At 38.6% G+C, this 21,404-nt stretch overlaps 1 protein-coding gene across 1 annotated transcript in view; it reads left to right on the forward strand.

Moving 5' to 3' along the window:
- The window catches only part of ANK3 (ankyrin 3), a 260,705-nt gene that overhangs the window by 204,223 nt on the left and 35,078 nt on the right, over positions 1–21,404 (forward strand). The window contains exons 29-36 of the mRNA XM_018576669.1: positions 5,108–5,319; positions 5,918–6,125; positions 6,917–7,013; positions 9,358–9,586; positions 10,148–10,273; positions 12,508–12,630; positions 18,273–18,299; positions 20,367–20,448. Of these exons, the coding sequence (XP_018432171.1) occupies positions 5,108–5,319; positions 5,918–6,125; positions 6,917–7,013; positions 9,358–9,586; positions 10,148–10,273; positions 12,508–12,630; positions 18,273–18,299; positions 20,367–20,448 (1,104 nt within the window). The remainder of the gene's footprint in view (positions 1–5,107; positions 5,320–5,917; positions 6,126–6,916; positions 7,014–9,357; positions 9,587–10,147; positions 10,274–12,507; positions 12,631–18,272; positions 18,300–20,366; positions 20,449–21,404) is intronic.

Genomic DNA, 21,404 nt, shown 5'->3' on the forward strand with positions numbered 1-21,404 from the left:
CAGCATGCTGACAGGGGACAGGCTTTTCTACTCGGGCTGTTGCTGCTTCGAAAGGAAGCAAACCATGTTTTTATGCATTTGGAATGCATTTAGCTCATTGAAACAGAGAGTTCAATTGGGCTTTAAGAGTTGCTAAGTGTCTCTAAGTGTCAGTCCCTGCTCTGACTAACAACCACACAGAAAGCATATTTCTGTATTCTCACGTAGAATTACACAGCCTTGTACAACTTAGTTTAACCAACTCAATTTACAAGTGCAACATCTCAAGTGTATCACTCTTGTTACTTACTTTCATGACTTCTCACATGTATCTCTCCCTTCTGTCAAACACTACAAAATTGCAAGAGAGCTCTGTCTTAAGCAAACACCTTTCTTTATTTTCTAATTGTATTACTTTTTAAAATTTGTAAATTTTAGTTATTTTGTCTCCTATTCTAAAGCTGGAATGGATGTTAATATGCAAATTAGCACACCAGAAACCAAAAAATATTTGTATTTGCATCTACCCTACAATAAAGGAAGGCTGCCCTAAGGAAAGATGGATGTTGTTATTGATGATCTCTCCACTAGAATACTAGTTTTCTAGCTGTCATGGTCATCCAATTGCTTCAGTGATTTCTGAGTCACTGACCTGGAACAAGTATCCAGATTAGGAGCTTTTCACTTTTCTGATCTGTGTGCTTCCTCTGGGTCAGTGTCTCAAGAAGCATTAAAAGCCAGAAACAACCAGGCAGCTTCCTTTATCAGAAATTGCTTTCTCTGTGTTTTTCTTAGTGCAGGAATGCTAACGTCATGGGAAGTTGGTGGGAACTATGCTGTGTATATGCCCACCTTCTCCATTGACAGCTATGACACGCTGTTTTGGAGAGGATGGGTGCTGCACACAGCTCTGTATGGCTGTTAGAACCACATACACATCATAAACTCTTAAGTGTGTTTTCACAAATTATGTAAAACCCTCTAAAACAATATAGATTTTCTGAAAGGAGAGTAACTCTAGTATCAAAAGTTGCAATTTTGTTATCTCTATTTTCAGTAAGACGTACATTCAAATTAATTGTTTGTGCACACAATATAATCTCCAATGTTATGCAAAATAAGAAAGATGAGACTGTGTCGAGTAAATAGATACCAAATATGCCAAGCTGTAAAGTTGCATGCCCCCATGAAACCATAATAAGCTATGATACCTAAAATGTTTGGAGGTGTGTAGAAGGGATTGGGATTCACATCTACATAGATCACTTCTACGTAAAGGAGCACAGTTGGCTTTTTCATTATAAAATCCTTCTATGTGACACGTTCTTTGCATTCAAATGGTAAAATTACACATCCCCAGACAAGGCATATAACATGATTTAATGTATTGATTTCACTCACTGTTCAGTGCTGTGTCATGCTCCATCTTCTAAAAAAGATACAGACTGATTCCTTTCCTTATTTACTAAGTCCACTTGTTCACATGAATCACAGAATGCCACGAAAGACATTTTGTGAATGGGCAATAGTGGAGAGGGGATAGTGATGCAACTAGAGTGCTCTTTTGTTCAAGTCACATCTTTCCCCCTCCTCCTCGGAAGCACAGTGTTATGTGCAGGAGACGGTATGCTGCAGACCCAGTGCAGTGTGTACATTTTCATTTTTCAGTTTTTCGTCAAGTATAGTTAATGAAATGTTTAAATGATGTAAATAGTTATTAATAGACATTATGTTTAGGTTAATTGTAACTCATACTACATTCATAGATATTAAGTGGTGGTCATTTAGTAGTAAATGAACCATCTGCTGAAAATATATTTTCCTGCTTTCCTGCTGTCTATGCACATGTGAGTATGCGCAGTGGCCTAAGTCACCCATAGAGTAATAAGGGTGGTTGGACATTGCAGCTCTGGCTTCAGAGAGGATCATGTTGAACCCAAAATGTTGTTGTTTTTTACAGTGGTTTTACTTATGGACACTACTCCTGTAAAACTATGCTTGTTGAAATCCTGTGTGGTTACTTTTAATGCAGTGCAGAGGGTGGTTGGATATTTAGGCATAATCTGATTGCCCTTAGACTCTAGAGAAATTGCTATCTGTGATTACCTACTTAGCATTAGTTCTTACAGGTTCCATCTAAATTTACTATGTATGGTGACCAGAGCTCCACTTTAAAGTAGTGATGCACCGATACTTTTCAGATACCAGTGCAGATACTTGGCATTTTCACGAGAACTACCAGGGTTGCAGCGGTTGCAGCTGGGACCGGGCTCTGGCACTCCACCACTGTCCTGAAATTATTAGTCTGTACTGTCACATGGCAATAAATAAAAATGTATCAGTACTTGTATCTGTGAGTACTTGGACAAGTATCAGTACTTGTACTTGCAAAAATGGTATTGGTGCATCCCTTATAGATAGTTATAAAAAAACAAATCATACATTAAAACAGAGATGTACAAATCCCAGGAGCTCCGTGTGCTCCTTACAAATGACAGCTGCCTCCTAACTTTTGAATTTTTCTCTAGTCTAGTCTTGGAGCTCGAAAAGTATCTGTACTTGTACCGAGTACAGTACTTGATATCGGTGCATCCCTACTTTAAAGCCACTGAAGCTTTTCTGTTATTAAAATATTTTTCTGGGTTAAAAACAAGACATTTATTTCTGTTAGGATCACCTTAATAAAAATACATTGTTTAGTATTTAATATATATAGTATATACATGAAAATGTTTCTGTAACCATTGTTATTTACTTGTGAAATTCTTTACGAATGACAGATGGCTTTGGTTGCATGTCTCTATGTAAACACTTTCCATCTTCCATTTCCTGAGCTAAGCCTGCCTTCAGGGTCTGCTCTCAGTGGGAACAATGGCAGCCGATGAGACGCCAATGCACCTGCCTTCCCTATTCATTGTATGGGGACAGCTGCGGTCTTTATCTATACTGTAGAAACAGGAAAAGGTAAACCTACAACAAAGATCCAATGCTGTATAGCATAGGTGTGGGTTGCAGCTTGTAGAAGCTGATCCTGCAGCCCCCGTCATCAGTAATTCTGATAAAGCATACTACTTTGTAAACTTACATCTTAGACACATTCATTTAAATATACATTGTGGAAAGCCAACCATTACTTATTGGATGTGTATTTGAGTGAAACAATCCTCTTTTTTATGTATTTATTTTAGTAATATAGGGCCATGTCATGTGAGCAATACTCACTAGCGACAAGCTCACTATACAGTGGTAGAGAAATACATAGATAAATACTTACCTCTTTCATGTGCCACTCCCTCATTGGCTGGATGAGCTGGATGTCTCTCCATTGCTGGTGACAAATTCTGCATGGTTTCTGTCACTGGAGAAGCAGCCCCTTGCTCATCTGGCCAGTGATGAACAGACAAATGGAAGCAGGTAACTATTTTTTCTGCATCTGTAAAAAATAAGTCAAGGCAACTTGAAGACGTTGCCTTGACTTATTTTTTACATATATGCCATGACCTGGATGAATGAGAACCTTCACAGACATATTTTTTCTGCAGTTGTTGGTGATCCTGAAATAATGGTAATTGATAGCAGGTGTGACACCAGTCCTATGCAGCTATGCCAGCATAGAGGACTGACGTGGGAGGCATGAAATAGGATTTTTAATGAGATAAATATATTTCAAGGAATTTCCAAGCAAAAATCATTTTGCAAATTTGAACAAGCAAGATTACAAGACTGTAATGCCCTACTGTAATGGATAAGGTGCCATGGAAATATGCACATGGGGCACAATGGGCCAGAACTCCTACCAACGAATTATTTTATAAAAATAGAAAGGTATAATAATGTTAGCTTAGATTCCATTATAGACATACTCTATCTTCTAACAAGTCGCTCACAAGGCTATTAAAGATCAGTGTTATATGTATATAACATTTTTGGTTTAAGATAGTAATAGATAGTAATAGATATTAATAAACATAGACAACAATAAGACATTTAATATACATTTAATATATTTTCAGGATAAAATGTGCTTAAAATAACCCCTTAAAATATCAATATTATCAATGAAAATGACACTCGCTGTCATAAACATACATGAAATATTTATGACATAAAACCAATTGGTGTTTAGAATTTAGGCTGAACCAGGCAAATGTAAAAGTAAATATTACCAACAAACTCGCAACCTGTGTGTTGTGGTTGTTGGGGCTTTGTGTACCCCAATTTCTTTGGTATTAAAATATGTTTTCAAAATTGTTTAATAAAGTCCTTACCTTAAAAATACCAACGAGTGAAAGTGCTGTATTTTGGAATCAACTTCTTTGATCCTTGACCCTTAGCACAAAAGTCCCGTACATATAGTCCTCAATATACTGTAATATAATGTCTAGTAGTGTGCGTGGCCTGGATGCTGATGCATCTCCTGTATGTGAGGATCTGTGAAAACAGCTATTGTACAGAAATGTGTGAATGGTGCATAAAAGGGGTTTTCCATATAACGCCTATATAATATGGGTACCAATAGTCTAAGAAATGTAGTCAAAAGAGAATAAATGCAACTTAGATAAATATGGCAGGTCTATCCGTATAATAATAATATTCACTACTAACACTAGACAGAAATCTTTAAAATATAAGCTCTGCCTAGTGCGCTCCCTCATGCCTCCATGCTACTATTAAGATTATGAATTCTAATTTAGATGCCTGGTTATATAGCATATTTAACAAAAAACATAAAATCAATGTGTAAAAGAGGGTGTTATGGTTCCACCTTGTGGATACATTTGTGTACAGCATTCTTAATGGCACTATACTGTCTCCCTACAAAGACTCCCTCTTTAACAATATGCTATACAAGTATTCAGCCCCAATTATTGGTGTCTTCCCCTGATATGGCAAAGTAATTTTAAACACTTCTTAAAGCAGATGAAAACTCCTTTTAGAAAACCTGTCACTGTATGCTTTGATTTGCAATCACTGCTAAAAAGGGTCTAGCCAGGATGGCTGTAACACAGATGCAGGAGCTTGGTCATTCTCACAAACTGCTAAAAAGTCTACTGGCTAGGTATACACTCTATGTAACACTTATCCTTTTGGATATGAGCCTAATTTGTTACAAATGTTTACTTTTTAGAACTGGACTGTGCAGAAGAATTGGAGAAAAAAAGGATATGCAGAATTGTTACCAAGGATTTCCCTCAATACTTTGCTGTTGTGTCTCGGATAAAGCAAGAGAGTAACCAGATTGGACCTGAAGGTGGTGTTCTGAGGAGTACAACGGTCCCACTTGTTCAAGCATCCTTCCCAGAGGGGGCACTGACTAAAAAAATTCGAGTGGGCCTTCAGGTAAATTGAAAACATGTATGCAATTTTGAGCTTCATATACTTAGGGTGTTCAAAATGAAACCTATGATAGATATGTTCTGTAGGTCCAGACTGCAAAGGAATTAGGGAAAGAGTTGTAGTAGCTTTGGAAAATGCATTTGTTGCTATCGAATAGAGGATGTTTGGAACCCCAAATCATTTTGAAATTTTGCTTTGCGGGCCTCCATGGAACTATACTTACAGTGCAGCCCCCTGAGATTTTCATATTGTAGGTTCCCAAAATAATGCTTGGTATGATGCATCACAATTACCTTCACAGAAATAAATATTGTAGATTTAGCTTTATTTCAATAGAAAGTTAAATACTTTAGATTTGAGCTCTGTTCTAAATTGTAATGGGGTGCTATTTGAATATAGCTCAGCATTAGCATGCAGAATATGGTTTTGTTCTTCTTGGCCACATACAAATGGGTACAGCTACCCAATACATTCCATAATACTTAGGACAAATGACATTTGAGTTGATGGAAAATCCTGAAACAATAGCTGTTATATTGTTGAGTCATTAGATGATGCTAGGTGGCTACAATTAATTATTTAAAACATTAATACATTACAGGCACAGCCGGTACCCGATGAACTTGTCAAGAAAGTAATTGGAAACAAAGCAACATTCAGCCCCATTGTGACAGTTGAACCAAGAAGACGGAAATTCCACAAACCAATAACTATGACGATTCCAGTACCACCCCCATCTGGTGAAGGTGTAAGCAATGGCTATAAAGGAGACACCACCCCAAGTTTGAGGCTACTGTGCAGTATTACGGGTAGGTGTGGAAATAAATCTCCATCATTGTATAAACAAATGTAAGGCACTGAACACTTCTGTTCTCAAATATCCATTCAGAGATGAGATTTCATTAAAAAATGTATTTGATTCCTAGAAGCTGGAATCTGATTGCGAGGTGTGATGACACTTAATGTTTTTAAAAACCATGTTTGATAGAGCTCCACATTTTATGGTTGGATAACCATATCCAATTAAACCAAAACACCTTTCATAAAGTTGAGTCAATGTGCAGAGACATAATGTTGCTTGAGTTTTAGCCTTATCTCAGATATCCTTCCTGCTTATTAGATCCTCATGCTTTTAAATTTAACTCATTCCAGACAATCCTTTAGTTGGAAGTTATTCTAAGAATAGGAATCCTGTGAGGTGATATGAAGCAAAAGTGGACATGAAGTCTAAGAGTAAATAATGCTTCTTTTCCTGGGTGGACCTATAACATAGACAATCATTCGCTGGTTTATACCAAATGGATTGGATGGACAGAATAATGGGAGGGAAGCTGTCTGTCCTCAATCTCACAAGATGCATCTCCACAGCGAAGGCACCTTGTGAGCTAGAAATGATAGGGATCCATTTCTTTATTTTCAAAATGTAGGATTTTATCACACGTTTGGCTATTTTGCAGGAAAACTAATGGAACTATTTTTTTTACGCGTCAAAATATTACTACATAGAGAGGAAATGTTTAGTCAAATTTTATGATTAGGTGCAGCTTAAGCTATATGTCCAGTACTAACTATTCATGTTCACTCTGGGGCTCTTCCACAGGTGGGACGTCTCCAGCTCAGTGGGAGGATATTACAGGGACTACGCCTTTGACCTTTGTCAGTGACTGTGTCTCTTTTACAACAAATGTATCTGCCAGGTAAGTTGTATACACTAGTCGTTCATTTACAAAAACTGAAGCAGAAAAAAAGATTTCCTCTATGGCAACCGTTAAGGGTTTTATTTTTTATTTTCTATACTGTGCTGGATCAGTGACAGAATCTGACTGGTGTATTTTTATTTCCTCATTTTTTTTAAGTTTACTTGTGGTGTGTTAGCTAGACTTCCTCTGTAAATAATAATTATAGAATAACTGTATATTGAGTACAGTTTCTCTTTAAAAGACGCCCATAGGTCCTCCCATTTTAGAGTTTTTTGAAGTGTTATGAGCAACACATCCACCTCTGCAGAATTTTTCCGGCCAGGCTGTTCTTGGAACGCATAATAGATGGTCTCTCCATAAAAATGAATGAAGATTAAGAAGAGCCTGAGTGGGAGACTTCTTCAGGCACTGCTGTCTTCCTTCCAGTTTGGACGCAGTACAGAGCTCCAAGGAGTGAGAACAAGCGAGTATAAAATGTGCAAAGAGGAGCAGTGGGGTAGCTTGAGTTGTGGACCGTTAGCACTCCCTGAGTCCCTTCCACAAGTACAATATAAATTCTTTATTTTACATTTTAACAATACAATAACAGAATGGAGACAACAGAAGATGAAGAAACAAAGCACCACCAAAAAAAGAAAGCAATATACAAATGGATAAAAGCAACAATATAGTTATTGTAAAAACAGGCATCCAGTAGAACTAGTACGAAGCAAGCATATGGAAAGTAAAAATTTGTTTTTTATGGCCTGCTTCCAAAGGCAAACAAAATTGAGGGAACAACAGAATTCCTTAAAATATCATGCTCTATGACTCGAGAGTAGGACAATAACAAGGAAGCAGGGTGCAGAAACCAAAAGAGAAAGGAGAGATTGTAGATAGCAAAGTACAGGAAGGTAATAAAGTAAAAGAAGAGACAAAAAAATACCCCTTCACAGACAGCCCCCCACCAAGACGCAACCAGTAGTGCAAGAAGACCAATTCCCATTAGTATAAACCAAATTCAGGGGAGGCAAGGCTCAGTTGTATGTAATGAATGGAGAACAGGGCTCAGGTGTATGTAACGTATAGAGAGCAGGGCTGTCTCTTCTCTGCTCACAGCAGCGTGCAGATGAGAAGAGACACCCAGCATAGAGACACACACCCCCAGTGCCCTGGCCCTGCCTGCAGCAGCCCAAAAATTTGGCACCAGGGACAGCCGCCCCCTGAAACACCGCCCCCCCCCCCCCCCCAACGCCCCCCCCCCTAAATGGGGGGACAACCCACGCATGCTCTGCCGCTGAAATGGAGGGGACATTTTAAGAAAAACTATTCAAAAAATGTACGTTTTCCATTTTTAGATTGTAATGTTAAATAAACGTAAAATTCTTCTTGTATTTATTTAATGAATTACAAATGTTGAAGAGAGCGTTAAAGTGAAACTCTGGTCAGACAACAAAATTGACATTGAGTATATATGATTACTGTTTTACCTGCAACTCGTGTCAGTTATTCTTGTAATTTGCGCACCTCCACCACAGCGATTTCCTGGTTTAGCAGTACAGCTCCCAGTGCCATTTTTCTGCCTCCAGCCTACTCACTGGACAATGAATTAGGATCATCACCTCTGTCCTATCAAGAGGGAGGGACAGAAAGTTGTAAGGGCCATTTCACACAAGCAATCCTGGTGCTGGCAACAACTTGCCAGCCACAGGATCACTAAGAGAACTTCTCTTTTGTATGGAATAGCTCTATCAATGTCTGCTCACTAGTGCACCAGATTCTGCAGCAGCAACACCAACTAGGGTAAGATGCTGGTGCACCTATTCTACCGCTGGAAACACATTGCACAGAAATGCCACTGTGACACCAGCCTATGACTCAACCATTAGACACTAAAGGGAACTCCTTTCTATGCATTGTGGCAGAAATGTGTAAATTTCAAGATCATTTAGCCAGAATTGAAAATCATTTTGCAGATATAACTATTTCTCCTCTATGGAGAGTGAAAGCAACTGCATGCTTACAAAAATGACTTACATCTTTCGGTTGCTTTTCAAAATGTTCTTGTAATGAATAGTAGGCAGAGCCTTTCTGTGTGTATGACAAGCTATGTATCCACGATTCCTCAATATAGCACAGACAAATATGTAAATCCATATAGCCACCTTGTCTACAGCAGTATCAAGCTTGCTAGCCCCCCTCAGTGCTGGATATGATATCTGCCAAAAGTATCATGGTCACTTATAATATAAATATCATGACATACTGTTTTATTGGCAAAGGAGGCTTTTTTTGTTTGCTGTGTTCAGAACTGTGTTTTATACATATTGAATATATCCTTATATCTATTTTTATCCTGTAGATTTTGGCTGGGTGACTGCCATCAAATCCCTGAAACAGTAAGCCTAGCGACACAACTTTACCGAGAGTTGATATGTGTTCCTTACATGGCCAAGTTTGTTGTTTTTGCTAAACTGAACGACCCCGTAGAAGCCCGCCTGCGTTGCTTCTGTATGACTGATGACAAAGTGGACAAAACTCTGGAACAGCAAGAAAACTTCGAAGAAGTTGCTAGAAGTAAAGACATTGAGGTACATTCTTAGATCTCCATGGTTAGTTTACTGTATGATTTAAGTTAGGGAAACACAGTGTCAGAAAACTCTTTTAGGCTTATTCAGTCTTTGGTGGTTGTGTGCAAAGATCAGCAACCCATAGAAACTAATCAGATTTAGGGTTCTCACATACCTAAAAGAATATTTGCGCAATCCACCACCCGTTAGCACTGTGTTCGGGAACATTCATGTGTCTATAGATTCTTCATGATTGTGCCATATATCCTCTGTCCAGGCCTTCGTATGGGGAGAGTTATTTAGCTGGGTGGATTTCTACACCTTATCACTATTGTAAGTGCCATAGATGTCTGCAAATAGCGCCACCACCCTCCATCATTGGCACACTATTGTACTTTTTACGCCTTTTAAACAAAAGTGAAACCTTGCTGTTTATAGTTACTTTTTGGCAAAACCCAGTGCTATGTTTCTACAAAACTTTTCTTCACGGAATGGGACATGTTGACCGTTACAATTTATGCAAAAAAGATTCATTGTGTGTGCAATTAACGTTATTTTTTTTTTGTTTTCTCACCCACATAGGTTCTAGAAGGAAAGACAATCCACGTTGATTGCTACGGAAATCTAGCTCCACTAACTAAAGGAGGACAACAGCTTGTATTCAATTTCTATGCTTTTAAAGAAAATAGACTACCGTTTTCTGTTAAGGTATAGCAAATCTACATTGTATCCCACTGTTATAATGTATACCTTATGGGTTGCCTACTACAGACAGGAGACTTGAGTCGTTTCTCAAGTTTTGATAAACTGTTTAACTTAAAGCTTTTTCGCACCTTACCTCATGTCGGCTCTGGTCACCACACTGCAGCTAAGCTGTGGTGAATATAAATGAATGACATGTCACTTAAAAATTTCAATAATGTTTAAAAAAAAAGAAGGTAAACAGTGCTTTGTGTTGTAACAACGTAGGGCACTGGTGGCACAAAATGGACACCAGCCAACACACTAAAATGGACTGTTTTAGCGTGTGAACTGGAATGAATGAGCCCTATTATATCAATCTTATATCTCTTACATACTATGTGTATATCTAAAACAGGTAATGGAGAATACTATCCATTACCTTATTTTTCTTGAGATGGGGATAGTGTGGAGAGGGTTTAGAGCACCTGTCTGGTTTATCAATGCAATACATGTTTTATTTGGTTATTTTGAAAAATAGTAAAACAAATAAAGATAACAATGTGTGAAAACATAGGCACACAGGCCCTGAGGAAACTCAAAAAAGTGAATCAAATAAGAAATAACAAATAAATAAGGCATAGCAAGGTATAGCACAACAAACTTACAATCTTTGTAGTCTTAGGACACGCAATCAAGTAGATCCAGATCGATATGACAGGAATCCCCAGCTGTCTGTTTTTTTTTTGCTGTCTGTGTCCCTGTTACAGAGATTCACCCTCTATTTGTCCAGGTGACCATTATCACTGAAAGTTAAGGTGAAAGAGAATCCTAAATTTTGGGTTGTCATCAGAACAGAACTATATATGAAATTTTCAAATGGGGAAACTAGTTCTGACCAACAGGGATTTTGCCACCTTTGGAGGAATTTCTTCTTACTTACTGTTGTGGCTATGGGAAAGGAATTGAAGGGCACTAACACTCACCCTTACCTGAAAGTGCCAGCAGCAAAAGGTAATGGCGGGGGGAGTGAGATAGCGAGTATATGCTGCTAGGGAGAGGGAAACCAAGTAAACCTTTTACTTTGTCCTTAATTTGAAAAGGAAATGTTTTTTTTAAAGGGCAACTTTATATTTGGTGAAGTTGTCCTTTAATTAAATCCCCCCACTACCTTGAATGCATCCCATTAGGTGACATACTTACCTTTGGCCCCAATCCAGTGATGTTCACTATGCATCCCTGTTTGACATTGCACATCCTTCACAATAAAAGCCTTCAGTGGCTCCTCTTCACACTGTTCTTGTACACTGCTGCCCCATTCTTTTGTAAGGGATGGCCATACTCATGGTTGCCTTCTTGCAGAGTGTGCAGTGTGTAGAGGAGCTGACTGGAGGTTTTCCATGCAAAGACTGTGCAACATTGGCCTAGGCAATGGGTGAGCATTGCTTTATTAGGGTTGAAAGTATTCTGTTACTGCACTCAGACTCATGGGGGAACTATAGGACACTTCACCAAAAGTTAAGTTGTCTTTTATCGTAGCAGGAAAAACACTTATAGGGGTATCCCAAGATTAAACACAGATTTCCTCATTTATCCCCAATAACACTATATAAGTTCTGTTATATTTCAGGGATTAGACCTGTAAATAAAATTAGGTTGCAGCTGGTCTAGAATCCCAGAGTTGCTTTTAAGAAAAGTATAAACCTGCCTACCTATCTTTAAGACTACATCCATATATGTATACGTGTTATTCACCAGTTTTCAGGCCTCAGTATTTTTTTTTAGAAAATGGAAAGCTAATTACTAGGAGGAGGAGATGGTTGTTAGGTGCAAAATCAATTGAAGTCTGTTGGGGGTCAATATGCCTGCTCATGCCCCAAAGAGGCTCCTGTAATTTTTCTGAGCATTGAGCAACAGCACCTCGCTCATATGTAAATGAGTACAATAGAATGACATGCATATCTGAGCATCAAGCATTGAATCACTTATGGAAATGTGCTTCAAATTGATCAGAAGTTAATGCTTGGGTAGGAAAAACACCTTTTTAACAGATTCTTCCTATAATCCAGAGAAATGGCTTGTATGTTCCTTCAACCATAATGCTACATACACTATAAGGTGAAGATGTGATGTTTACTACTTTCCCAGAGAGAAGAAAATGTCCTATAAACTAAATAGTCACTATGCTTTCAAAGTGTTTAAATCAATTTAACTTTATTATTGGATATTTCTTGACATCTAATTTCAAACTCCATTTGCAGGTAAGAGACCCCAGCCAAGAACCGTGTGGTCGCTTGTCCTTTTTGAAAGAGCCAAAGACAACAAAAGGCCTGCCACAGACCGCTGTCTGCAACCTCAACATAACTCTTCCAACGCAGAAGAAGGTAACCAAACTTTAGATTAATACTAAGTGCTTTTCTCTAATGCTGAGCGCACTGGGCAGACTGTAAACAGTTTTACCCAGAGGGGGTAGAAATCATTTACCTCCCATGTATATTATGGCATACAAGTATAAGTTCATATGAAGTACTGAACTGTTTTGGTGAATCAACGTGGTTGTTTATTGTGTGCCAATTTCTGCATCAATTAATTTATACCCCCAAAAAATAACTTTTAAAAACCCAATAATAGGTACACAATTTACTCTTGACCTCAATGTAACATGTAAAACTAACCCCTTGAGCCTTATTCTCAACCCAAATTAATCCTAATCTTAATTTAACCCTTATACCTAGCCCTTAAAGTAAGCTTAACCTCCAAACCTGAACCTAAGAATTATCATACCTGAACTTAATGAGTATCAACAACAGTAGAACCATCATCACATAAAAATCATGTCAGAATACACTGAAAACATATTAGTGCTTAAATGATCTGTTGTTTTGCATCAGTAAATGTTGACTACCTTTGGGGAAAGGCAGATTGGGCTTTTCATACAGCTCTTAGCAAACATATGAAATATCTTGTGACTACTGTGAGTTCTCTGGGGGGGGGAGGGTTAGTTCTAATAAAACAGTCCTCAGCTATCATAGATGTCTGCATGCTAGAAGAGGACCTATTTTAATTGCATGTATCTTCCAACTGTGTCCTGAAGAGTGCTGTTACTTTACAGTTCTCCTAGCCATTAGATGTTCTTTACTTGTCAAAATAACCCTACTTTTAAGAGCAACTCAATCCTAATTTGATATTTTTTGCTGTGGATGTGCACTGATGGATTGAATCACCTGCCAGCATCATACATTTAACATTGCAATCCCCTTCCTCAAGGCAATATACAAATGTACTCTTTTGCAGTTGGACTCCCCAGTTATTTGCCTAATCTGCATTTTAGAGAATTCAGGGGGTCAGTGTGGCACCATCATTTATTTGGCCAAAGAATTAACTGGGCATTCTGGTAGAGATATCTAACCACTGGCATCCACAAGATATTTTATGAAGCAGCTGAACTCTGGAAGCTATGACCAAAATAGTCAGGGAAGGGACAAAGCACCAGTCACAATTATTGCCTGTGGTCTCACTGCAGCTGATCTCTTCTTATTATTGACTTAACATACTGTATCTTGTTCTGCACTATAGGCTCAATTTGCAAAGCTAACGCACCAGAATAAGGATAGCTTTTTTTGAAAAAAGTATTTTAAATTAAGGTTGAACTCTGGGCGGGAAAAAAAACTTGCTTGGGGGCTCCACTTAGTCTGCAAGGGTTAAATGTTCATTCAAGTGACATTAAACGCAAGAGGTTTTTTAGCTATTTTCAATGCCGATAAAATCACTTACAATGGATGCCGCTCTTTTATGTTTAAAATTTTTAGATTCCTACAGAATCAGATGGTCCACTGAGCACTGGCGCTGATAGCCTGTTTTAGGGTGGCTCCTTTGCTATGGGGCCACCCTTATGTGTGCTAGCAAGCTGTGTGTGTCTCCACAAACACACAGGCACAGCAAGGCAAGTCTAGGGGGAGATGAAAATAATGCATTACCTACATTAACCTCTGCTCCAGATGGCTTTGGAGTTCTCTTTTTCTCCCTGACACTTCAGGGCTGTGGGAAGACTCTTGGCATCATCACATACAATGCAAGGCCAAGAGCACCAAACAAACATTCTGAGAGTCCAAACATTCTTTTATTCCATCAGTGACAAGCAGGAAAAACAAAAGGCAGCCAACGCATTTTTTACTATGTATTTTATCATTATTTCTGACAGTGCTGATGTTTTAATTTTTCAGCTTCATACCTGTGATATTATTATTATAGAGAATTTATATACCTCCAACAGTTTGTGTGGTGCTTGACAATATACGGAAGACATTACAGTTACAAACAATATAAGACAAGATGGTAAGGAGGGCCCTGTCCGTCAGGGCTTACAATCTAAAGGGGAAGGGCCAGTGATACACAAGGAGGGAGCTGTGAGGGGATGAGTTGTTTGAGAACGTGATGGCTCAGTGGCTAGTTTGAGGCGGGATAGGCTTCCCTGAAAAAATGAGTCTTTAGGGATTGCTTAAAGGCAGTCAGAGTAGGAGATAGATGAACAGGTTGGGGTAAATAGCATGGAAAGAGGTGACGAGGGAGCTAAAAAGCAGGAGGTCTTTGGAAGAGCGGAGGGGACGGTTAGGGTGATACTTTGATACAAGGTTTGAGATCTAGCCAGGGCAGAGTTGTGGATTTGATATGTTTTGCTATATAGGAATGTATATATTTATCTGGGGCGTGCTCAAATGTTGTGGCCCCTGATTTTGACTCTTTCCACCCCCCCTTGATGATTAGTATACCAAACAGTTTCTATAGTTAGCATAGATGTTTAGCTATCTAAATATAGCCTACAAATATATGTTGCTGAAATGATTTCTTATAGTTGTGTAAAGTTATAAGATCACAGACATACGCCCCCAGAGGTGTTATGCAGGTATTGCATATATTTTGTAATATGTAACTCAGCAGATTTTATACTTATTTCTTCATCTTGTACTTAGATGTCGTCATTTCTATCTGAGTTTTTACTCTAGTGGATACTCTGTGAATTGTTTCGTAAACGTTGCTCGGATTTTATTTTATCAAGGTTTTGAATGAATGGGTCCCACGTGTATTGCTAAACTTTAAGTATTTTTGTGGCCCTGATGGAGAGGGATTGTTTGGCCCCGAAACATGTTAGATGCATTTTGTAGTTCCTGTTTGCCTTCCACAGAATCAATAAAATAATTTTTGGACTTTTTATTTGGCATCTATTTCTGGTTAAACTTTTGAAAAACATATTGATTTGGGTAACCCCTGTCAGTTTGGGGTTCCCCCATTTAATGTAGAGCTGCTGATCCAAAGCTCTTTTGCTTAATTCAGGACATGTTTTTTTTGGTTGAGGATCTAAATCCAGCGCCTCGCTCCTATTTCTCTTTGGATTGTATGTAGAGAATGCAGGGGTGCTACCCACCGCCAAGAGCGCCTTAGAGAGGAGGCTTTGCTGCACTGGTCACATAGGGTGCCTTCTGGAGCAGGAGTAAGGTAACTATTACTCCATATTCCTCATCCCCTAAGCAAAAGCAAACATTTAACCCTTGCAGTGTGGGGAGAGATGTGGTGATGAAGATTACAGTCACATGGCTAAAATATAGATACTTATCCCTGTGTTAAAGCTGTGTGAAGTGAGCCTGATATCTCTATGTGGAGGAAGCAGGGATTTGCTTCTGCAAGTTGGAGCTTTCAGCAAGGAGAACAGTGAGCAGTGCAATAGTGACATCACCAAATCTCACTGCAAATCTCCTGAGACTAGCAGTCAGAGGCTGCAGAGATCTTACACTGCAGGCACACAGCTATGAAGCAACAGAATAGGTGTGTCAGAGACTCACCCGGCGCAGCCCTCCGGTCCAGCGCCACGTCGTCCCATCCGTGACGTCACACAGGGCTCCTCCGACTGACCGCGACTCCTCCTCAAATTCACACGTGAGTCACTCACTCGGCATTCTATCATTGTGGAACGTCAAGCAAGGACCCTGTGCGCTCTACTGAACCCCAACAGCCGTGTTAGGATCTCCTGACCGCAGACTGACATCCAGGGACGCCGCAGCATTGGTTACTGCTGCATCTAGCTCATACCCGATCCCACCTGTTGGAGCTAGCCTGCTTGAGACCCAACACCAGAACCGCAAGTACACTGGGGAATCTTCCTATACCTCAGTTGTTAATTCATCTAAGTTAGTGGAAACTATCTGTATCAAAGAACTGTGGCTGCTACTAGGACTATTCATTGTGATCATTATTGTGGAAAAGCCTGTACCTAGTATCTAGTCCATACCAGGTTTGCAACTAAAGGGGGTCTCCCTCCATACCTTAGTTGCTACTTCATTTTGTGGAATCGTTCTCGCTGTGTTGTGGGAAACTTGTCATGCAAGCTATATCGTAGGCTACGGTCACTGGGGATCAAGAGACTGTATTAAGGATCTAAACCATTCACCTGCATGTTGCAAACGCACTCAAGTGCTTGTGCTGACACTCAGCTTGAGGGCATTCTTACTCCCCTGTCCGCTAAGAGTATTGTGTATGATACAGGGAGTCCCGGGAACACTAGAGGCTGCCCTGTTGAAGTGAACCACTTGGGGAATTACAAATCCCATCACGCTGCCACATTATAAAAATACTGCTATCCAACCTAGCATCCGCCCAAAAATACACTAACTAGGCCGGGGTATATGATGTGTACCGCTTCCCTATCACACTGAGTGTACTTGCGAACCGTCCACTGATCTCCCCTTTAAACGAGTAACAGTAACCGTTCCGCAGCTGCGATCCAGAAAACATTATTCCTCGACAGAGCCTGACAAGGTGTTCCTAGACACCCCCACATACCAGCAACTGCACTACCGATTTTAAGACAAAATTATTTCAATACAAAATGTACCTTTATCAGAATAATACATAGACACAATTAACCCTGCTAGATGTTCCCTATGAGACAGCCCATTTTCACTTTGGGTTCATTTCCACTTTAAAAAGCCAACATTTTATACTTTTATGATGTGTGAGACCATATGGCCTCTAAATTATTTCTCATTGTACCCCCTCTCTTTTGTTTATAAATAAATAATTTTTTTTTAAAAGCCAAAAATGTTTAGTTTTTGATAGCGTGGGGAAGGGTTAAAACCTATGTCAGGATTTTATTATGACCCCTGTCTCTGGGACAAAAAAGGGAGGCCAATCTTCCCGAACATGGAAACAGACAGCAATGAAAACATAATTTAGGTTTAAACCTCCAGTCTATCTAAAACAAGGATAAATTGAGTTCCTGGAAAAGGTTTGCCAGACTGGAGGCTTAAGAAGCTGAATGCATTATTATATCAGACAGATTATTATATCTCCAAATAAAACAAGGTGTTTTCCCCTACTGTTCGAAGTGAACTATTCATTCTGTTTATTCAGCCCACATTCTGTTGAAATCCATTGCACCTTTAATGTAATGCATCATTTGGATGGTTCTTTTCACACTTTGTACCAGTGAATTGCAGAGTGCACAACAAACAATCTCCACAAGTGCCTTATGCTATAGTCAACAAAAGGTGCCCTGCACCCGAGACTGCAAAGGATTTGTTTGGCTTGAAAAATAGCTAGTATGGAATGAAAACGTTGCTCTTTTTTTGTTGATTGGATGCTGTTTTGTTTTTATGACAAAAAAAATCTATTTTTACAAAGAGTACTTTTTGAAGTCTCTGATGCGACATCTTTTGCTGAAATATGTTCACATTTTACATAGACTATAGGAACATATAATATATATCTGTTGTTTCCAATGTGGTGTCATCACTGTGGTTTCTGTTAAAGTGGATAACTTAGTTTAGAATGTGAGTTTGTATTCTTTAGATAAATCTGTGTGTTCCTTCACATTTGGTTCTTAAATTCTTTGTCCACTTATTTTCTTGTGTCAGTGTTTGCTGTTCATGTGCTTGTGCTGCTGCCTGCCTCTCCCTTTCAATGTCCTAATATTTCTTTCCCTGCTGCCCACTATAATTTACCTTATCTCTGCAATGCATATTGGATCCAAAAGGAAACAGAGTCAGACCAAGATGATGAGGTAAAAATCATGCACTTTGTTCTATTTTAATCAACCGTAGATATGGTTATAGTATCAGCCATGTCAGTAGTGACCCATATGAAATGCCCAGGCTTCATAAAACATATGCATGCCATCTTGTCTATGATTCCAGGGTGCACAGTGCATACCTAGTAAGTCAAAGCTGAACTATGCAGCCTGTGTATTCTGTAAGCGTCTAGACAAAAATGGTTGGTGGTCTCTTTCTACGTAACTTAGTTTCCAGTTTAGAAGCTATTCACTTACAATACATTTTGTTTTTCATTTCTTTTTCTGCATCTCTTTATCTTTTCTTGCACAGCTTCTATCCTAGTTTTCTTTCTTCATTTATTTTCTTTCTCCATCATTGCTTTCCTATCTTCTCATTTGTATTTTTCTCCTCTCTTTTGATTTCCATTACTCTCATCTCTTATAATTTCCTCTCCTTTTTGGTTTCCTTTTCTCATCTCTCATTTTACTCTCCTTTCTCTTTCCTCTAGTTTCCTTCTATCACCATGATTCCTTCCCTCTTCACGTGTTTCTGTTGCTGTCCTCTTCTTTTTTTTGTGTGTGTGTGTCCTTATCCTGTCCCCTTGTTTCAATTCCTTTCCTCTCCCATTGTTCCTTTTGATCTCCTCTCCTTTTATGTCCTCTATTACTTTTTTTTTTCTTTCAGTCATGTTTTATTGTTTCTTTTATTTCTCGATCTTCTCTCCTATTGCTCCTGTTATTCTCCTCTTCTCCTTTTGTTTCATTTCCTCTTTTTTTTCCTCCTTGTTTTCTTTCATCTCTACTCTGTTTCCTTTTCCTCTGTCAACATTTCTTTCCTCTGTCCTCCTTATTTTGTGTTATCTCCTACCCCCTCATTTCTTTTCTCTCCTTTCATCTTCTTTCATCTTGGCTTGTTCATTTATTTCCTTTATTTTATTTTACCTGCTCTGCACTCTTTTCTTTCCTCTTTCCTTCACTCATTTCTTTCCCTCCATTTTCTTTGCCCATACTGCATAAAGGGGATCCTCCCTTCCTTAGAAACAAATCCAATTTTTTTGGTAGACTAGCCTTTGGCACAGGCATTATTCGCTTATACCTGCTTACCAACTGAATATGTTCTTATGCACCTGTCCTATGTTATAAAGCATGTGTACCTTTTCCAAAACTGGGAAACACATTTTTCTCTTTTTGGTTTCTAATTATAGTACAAAGTTATAAATGTTATCTCAGTTAAACAAAATATCACAAAGGTAACAGAAAAAAAAATCTTCTTTCACTGCAGTGTCAAAAAGTAGTTATTTAAAAAAATCCTCATAGTAGTGAAATTAAATTATTCCTAAACTTCCAGAGTGTAAATTGCACTGAAAAGGTTTATCATGCAAGGGTTAGGCAACTAAAAAGTGATATTTCAGTTACAAGTAGGACCGCGCCACCTATTGGCTGCTTATATAGCTTGAACACTCCAGTGATTCTCTCTAGGACTCCAAGGTGGGTGGGAATAGTGCCAGGAAGTATGGTCCCTGACTCAGTTACCACCTACCTTGGATGTTCTGGTTTTCTTGTTCACCTTGAGAGGTTCTTACTTCTTCCACTGCATTCTCCATAATATACAAAATATGAAATGTGCAACAGTAAGAGTGGGATCCCCTCACAATGGCTGTAGCAGTTGCACATACCTGGGATGTGTCATCAGAGTCCCCACATAAGATTTAAGAAATCATTTGGCTTACCACTCCAGTATCTACTAAATACTGGCATATCACTTTCTGTGTGGACTGACCCTTTAAGATAATAAAGGTTCTACCAAAAGCTTGCCTCTAACAAATCCTTTGTTGTTAGCATACCAACTAATGTTTTTTTTCCATTCTAAATGTTTAATGTTAAATGTAACGCACTAGAGAAAGCCATGTATTGTGTTGTTTGTTCTGTGTGATGTGTGTAATATGTTTATTTTGTTTAATGTATAAGTTTCATTTAATGTATAAGCATTATCTGGCACCATTAGCATTCATACCATTGGCTGAAAATAAGTAGTAAACTGATGTAATCATTTTGAATTTGTTTTAATTTTCTCTGCAGATGGAGAAAGTGGACCGTCGTCAGAACTTTGTGTCTTTAGCCTTGCGTAAGCGATACAGCTATTTGACTGAGCCTGGAATGAGTGAGTTTAATAACCTTCTAACAATACTAATTACTTTGAAAAAAAGAGTTTACTTTTTGACATCAGATAATTTTTTGACTTTTGGAAATATACTGTATATCACAAATTTCACAATAATATAAAATGCTGGATACTTTGGGATCCTTAAAGTGATTTGTCTTACTTTTTGATCCCTGTGCATTTGGATGATGTAAAACTTAATACATGAATAAATATTGTCTAGTGCCGAGGACTTTTGTGGTTCGGCATGTTATTTCTACAATTATGACCACATAAAATGCCTGGAGTCTGGAAGGATGCAAAAAAAGAAAGAAATTTGAAATAAATACATTAGTTTTCACCTAAACAGTAAAGGAGAATAGCATACTTAGTATATGTTATACTTCATTTTGTTGCAGAATCCTAAGAATGCCATAAAAAGGAATTTTAAGGTTTGGGTATGCATTGATTTTGCATTCTTTCATAACTATACAAGTAATTATTAAATGCCAAACTAACTGAGCTAATATGCCAGTTATGAGTGTATTACCTGCAGCATTAAACTAGTGGGGTTTGTTACACAAAAAGAGAACCTACTTTGCCAGAAATTAACTGGTCAGTGTTTCTAGAGCACTTGTAGTTCCATATAAATATGTAAATGAGAATAAGATACTACTTTAATGTGAACCCGTTCTTTGGCCATGTGTTTACTTGAACCCAGCCCTAGCATATACTTAGCTTCATTTAATTCCCTCACCACTCTCTTCAGCCACAAGTAGCATATAAGTTGCTAGAGTTCTAGCTTATACAGGGCTATGGACACCCTGTGTGGCAGTGTTGATTGGTCCAGTGATGTCACTTGGGGTAGGTCACATTCTCCTATATACACATAAGTACTGGCCAGAGCAAAGCAAAAGTAAGTTAATGTTGAGGTGAGAAAGTATGTTAAATAAACCTGTTGCACAGGTTTGCTTTAA

The sequence above is a fragment of the Nanorana parkeri genome, unplaced genomic scaffold, assembly GCF_000935625.1.
Source record: "Nanorana parkeri isolate BGI_ZX_2015 unplaced genomic scaffold, ASM93562v1 scaffold73, whole genome shotgun sequence".
Lineage (NCBI taxonomy): Eukaryota > Metazoa > Chordata > Amphibia > Anura > Dicroglossidae > Nanorana > Nanorana parkeri.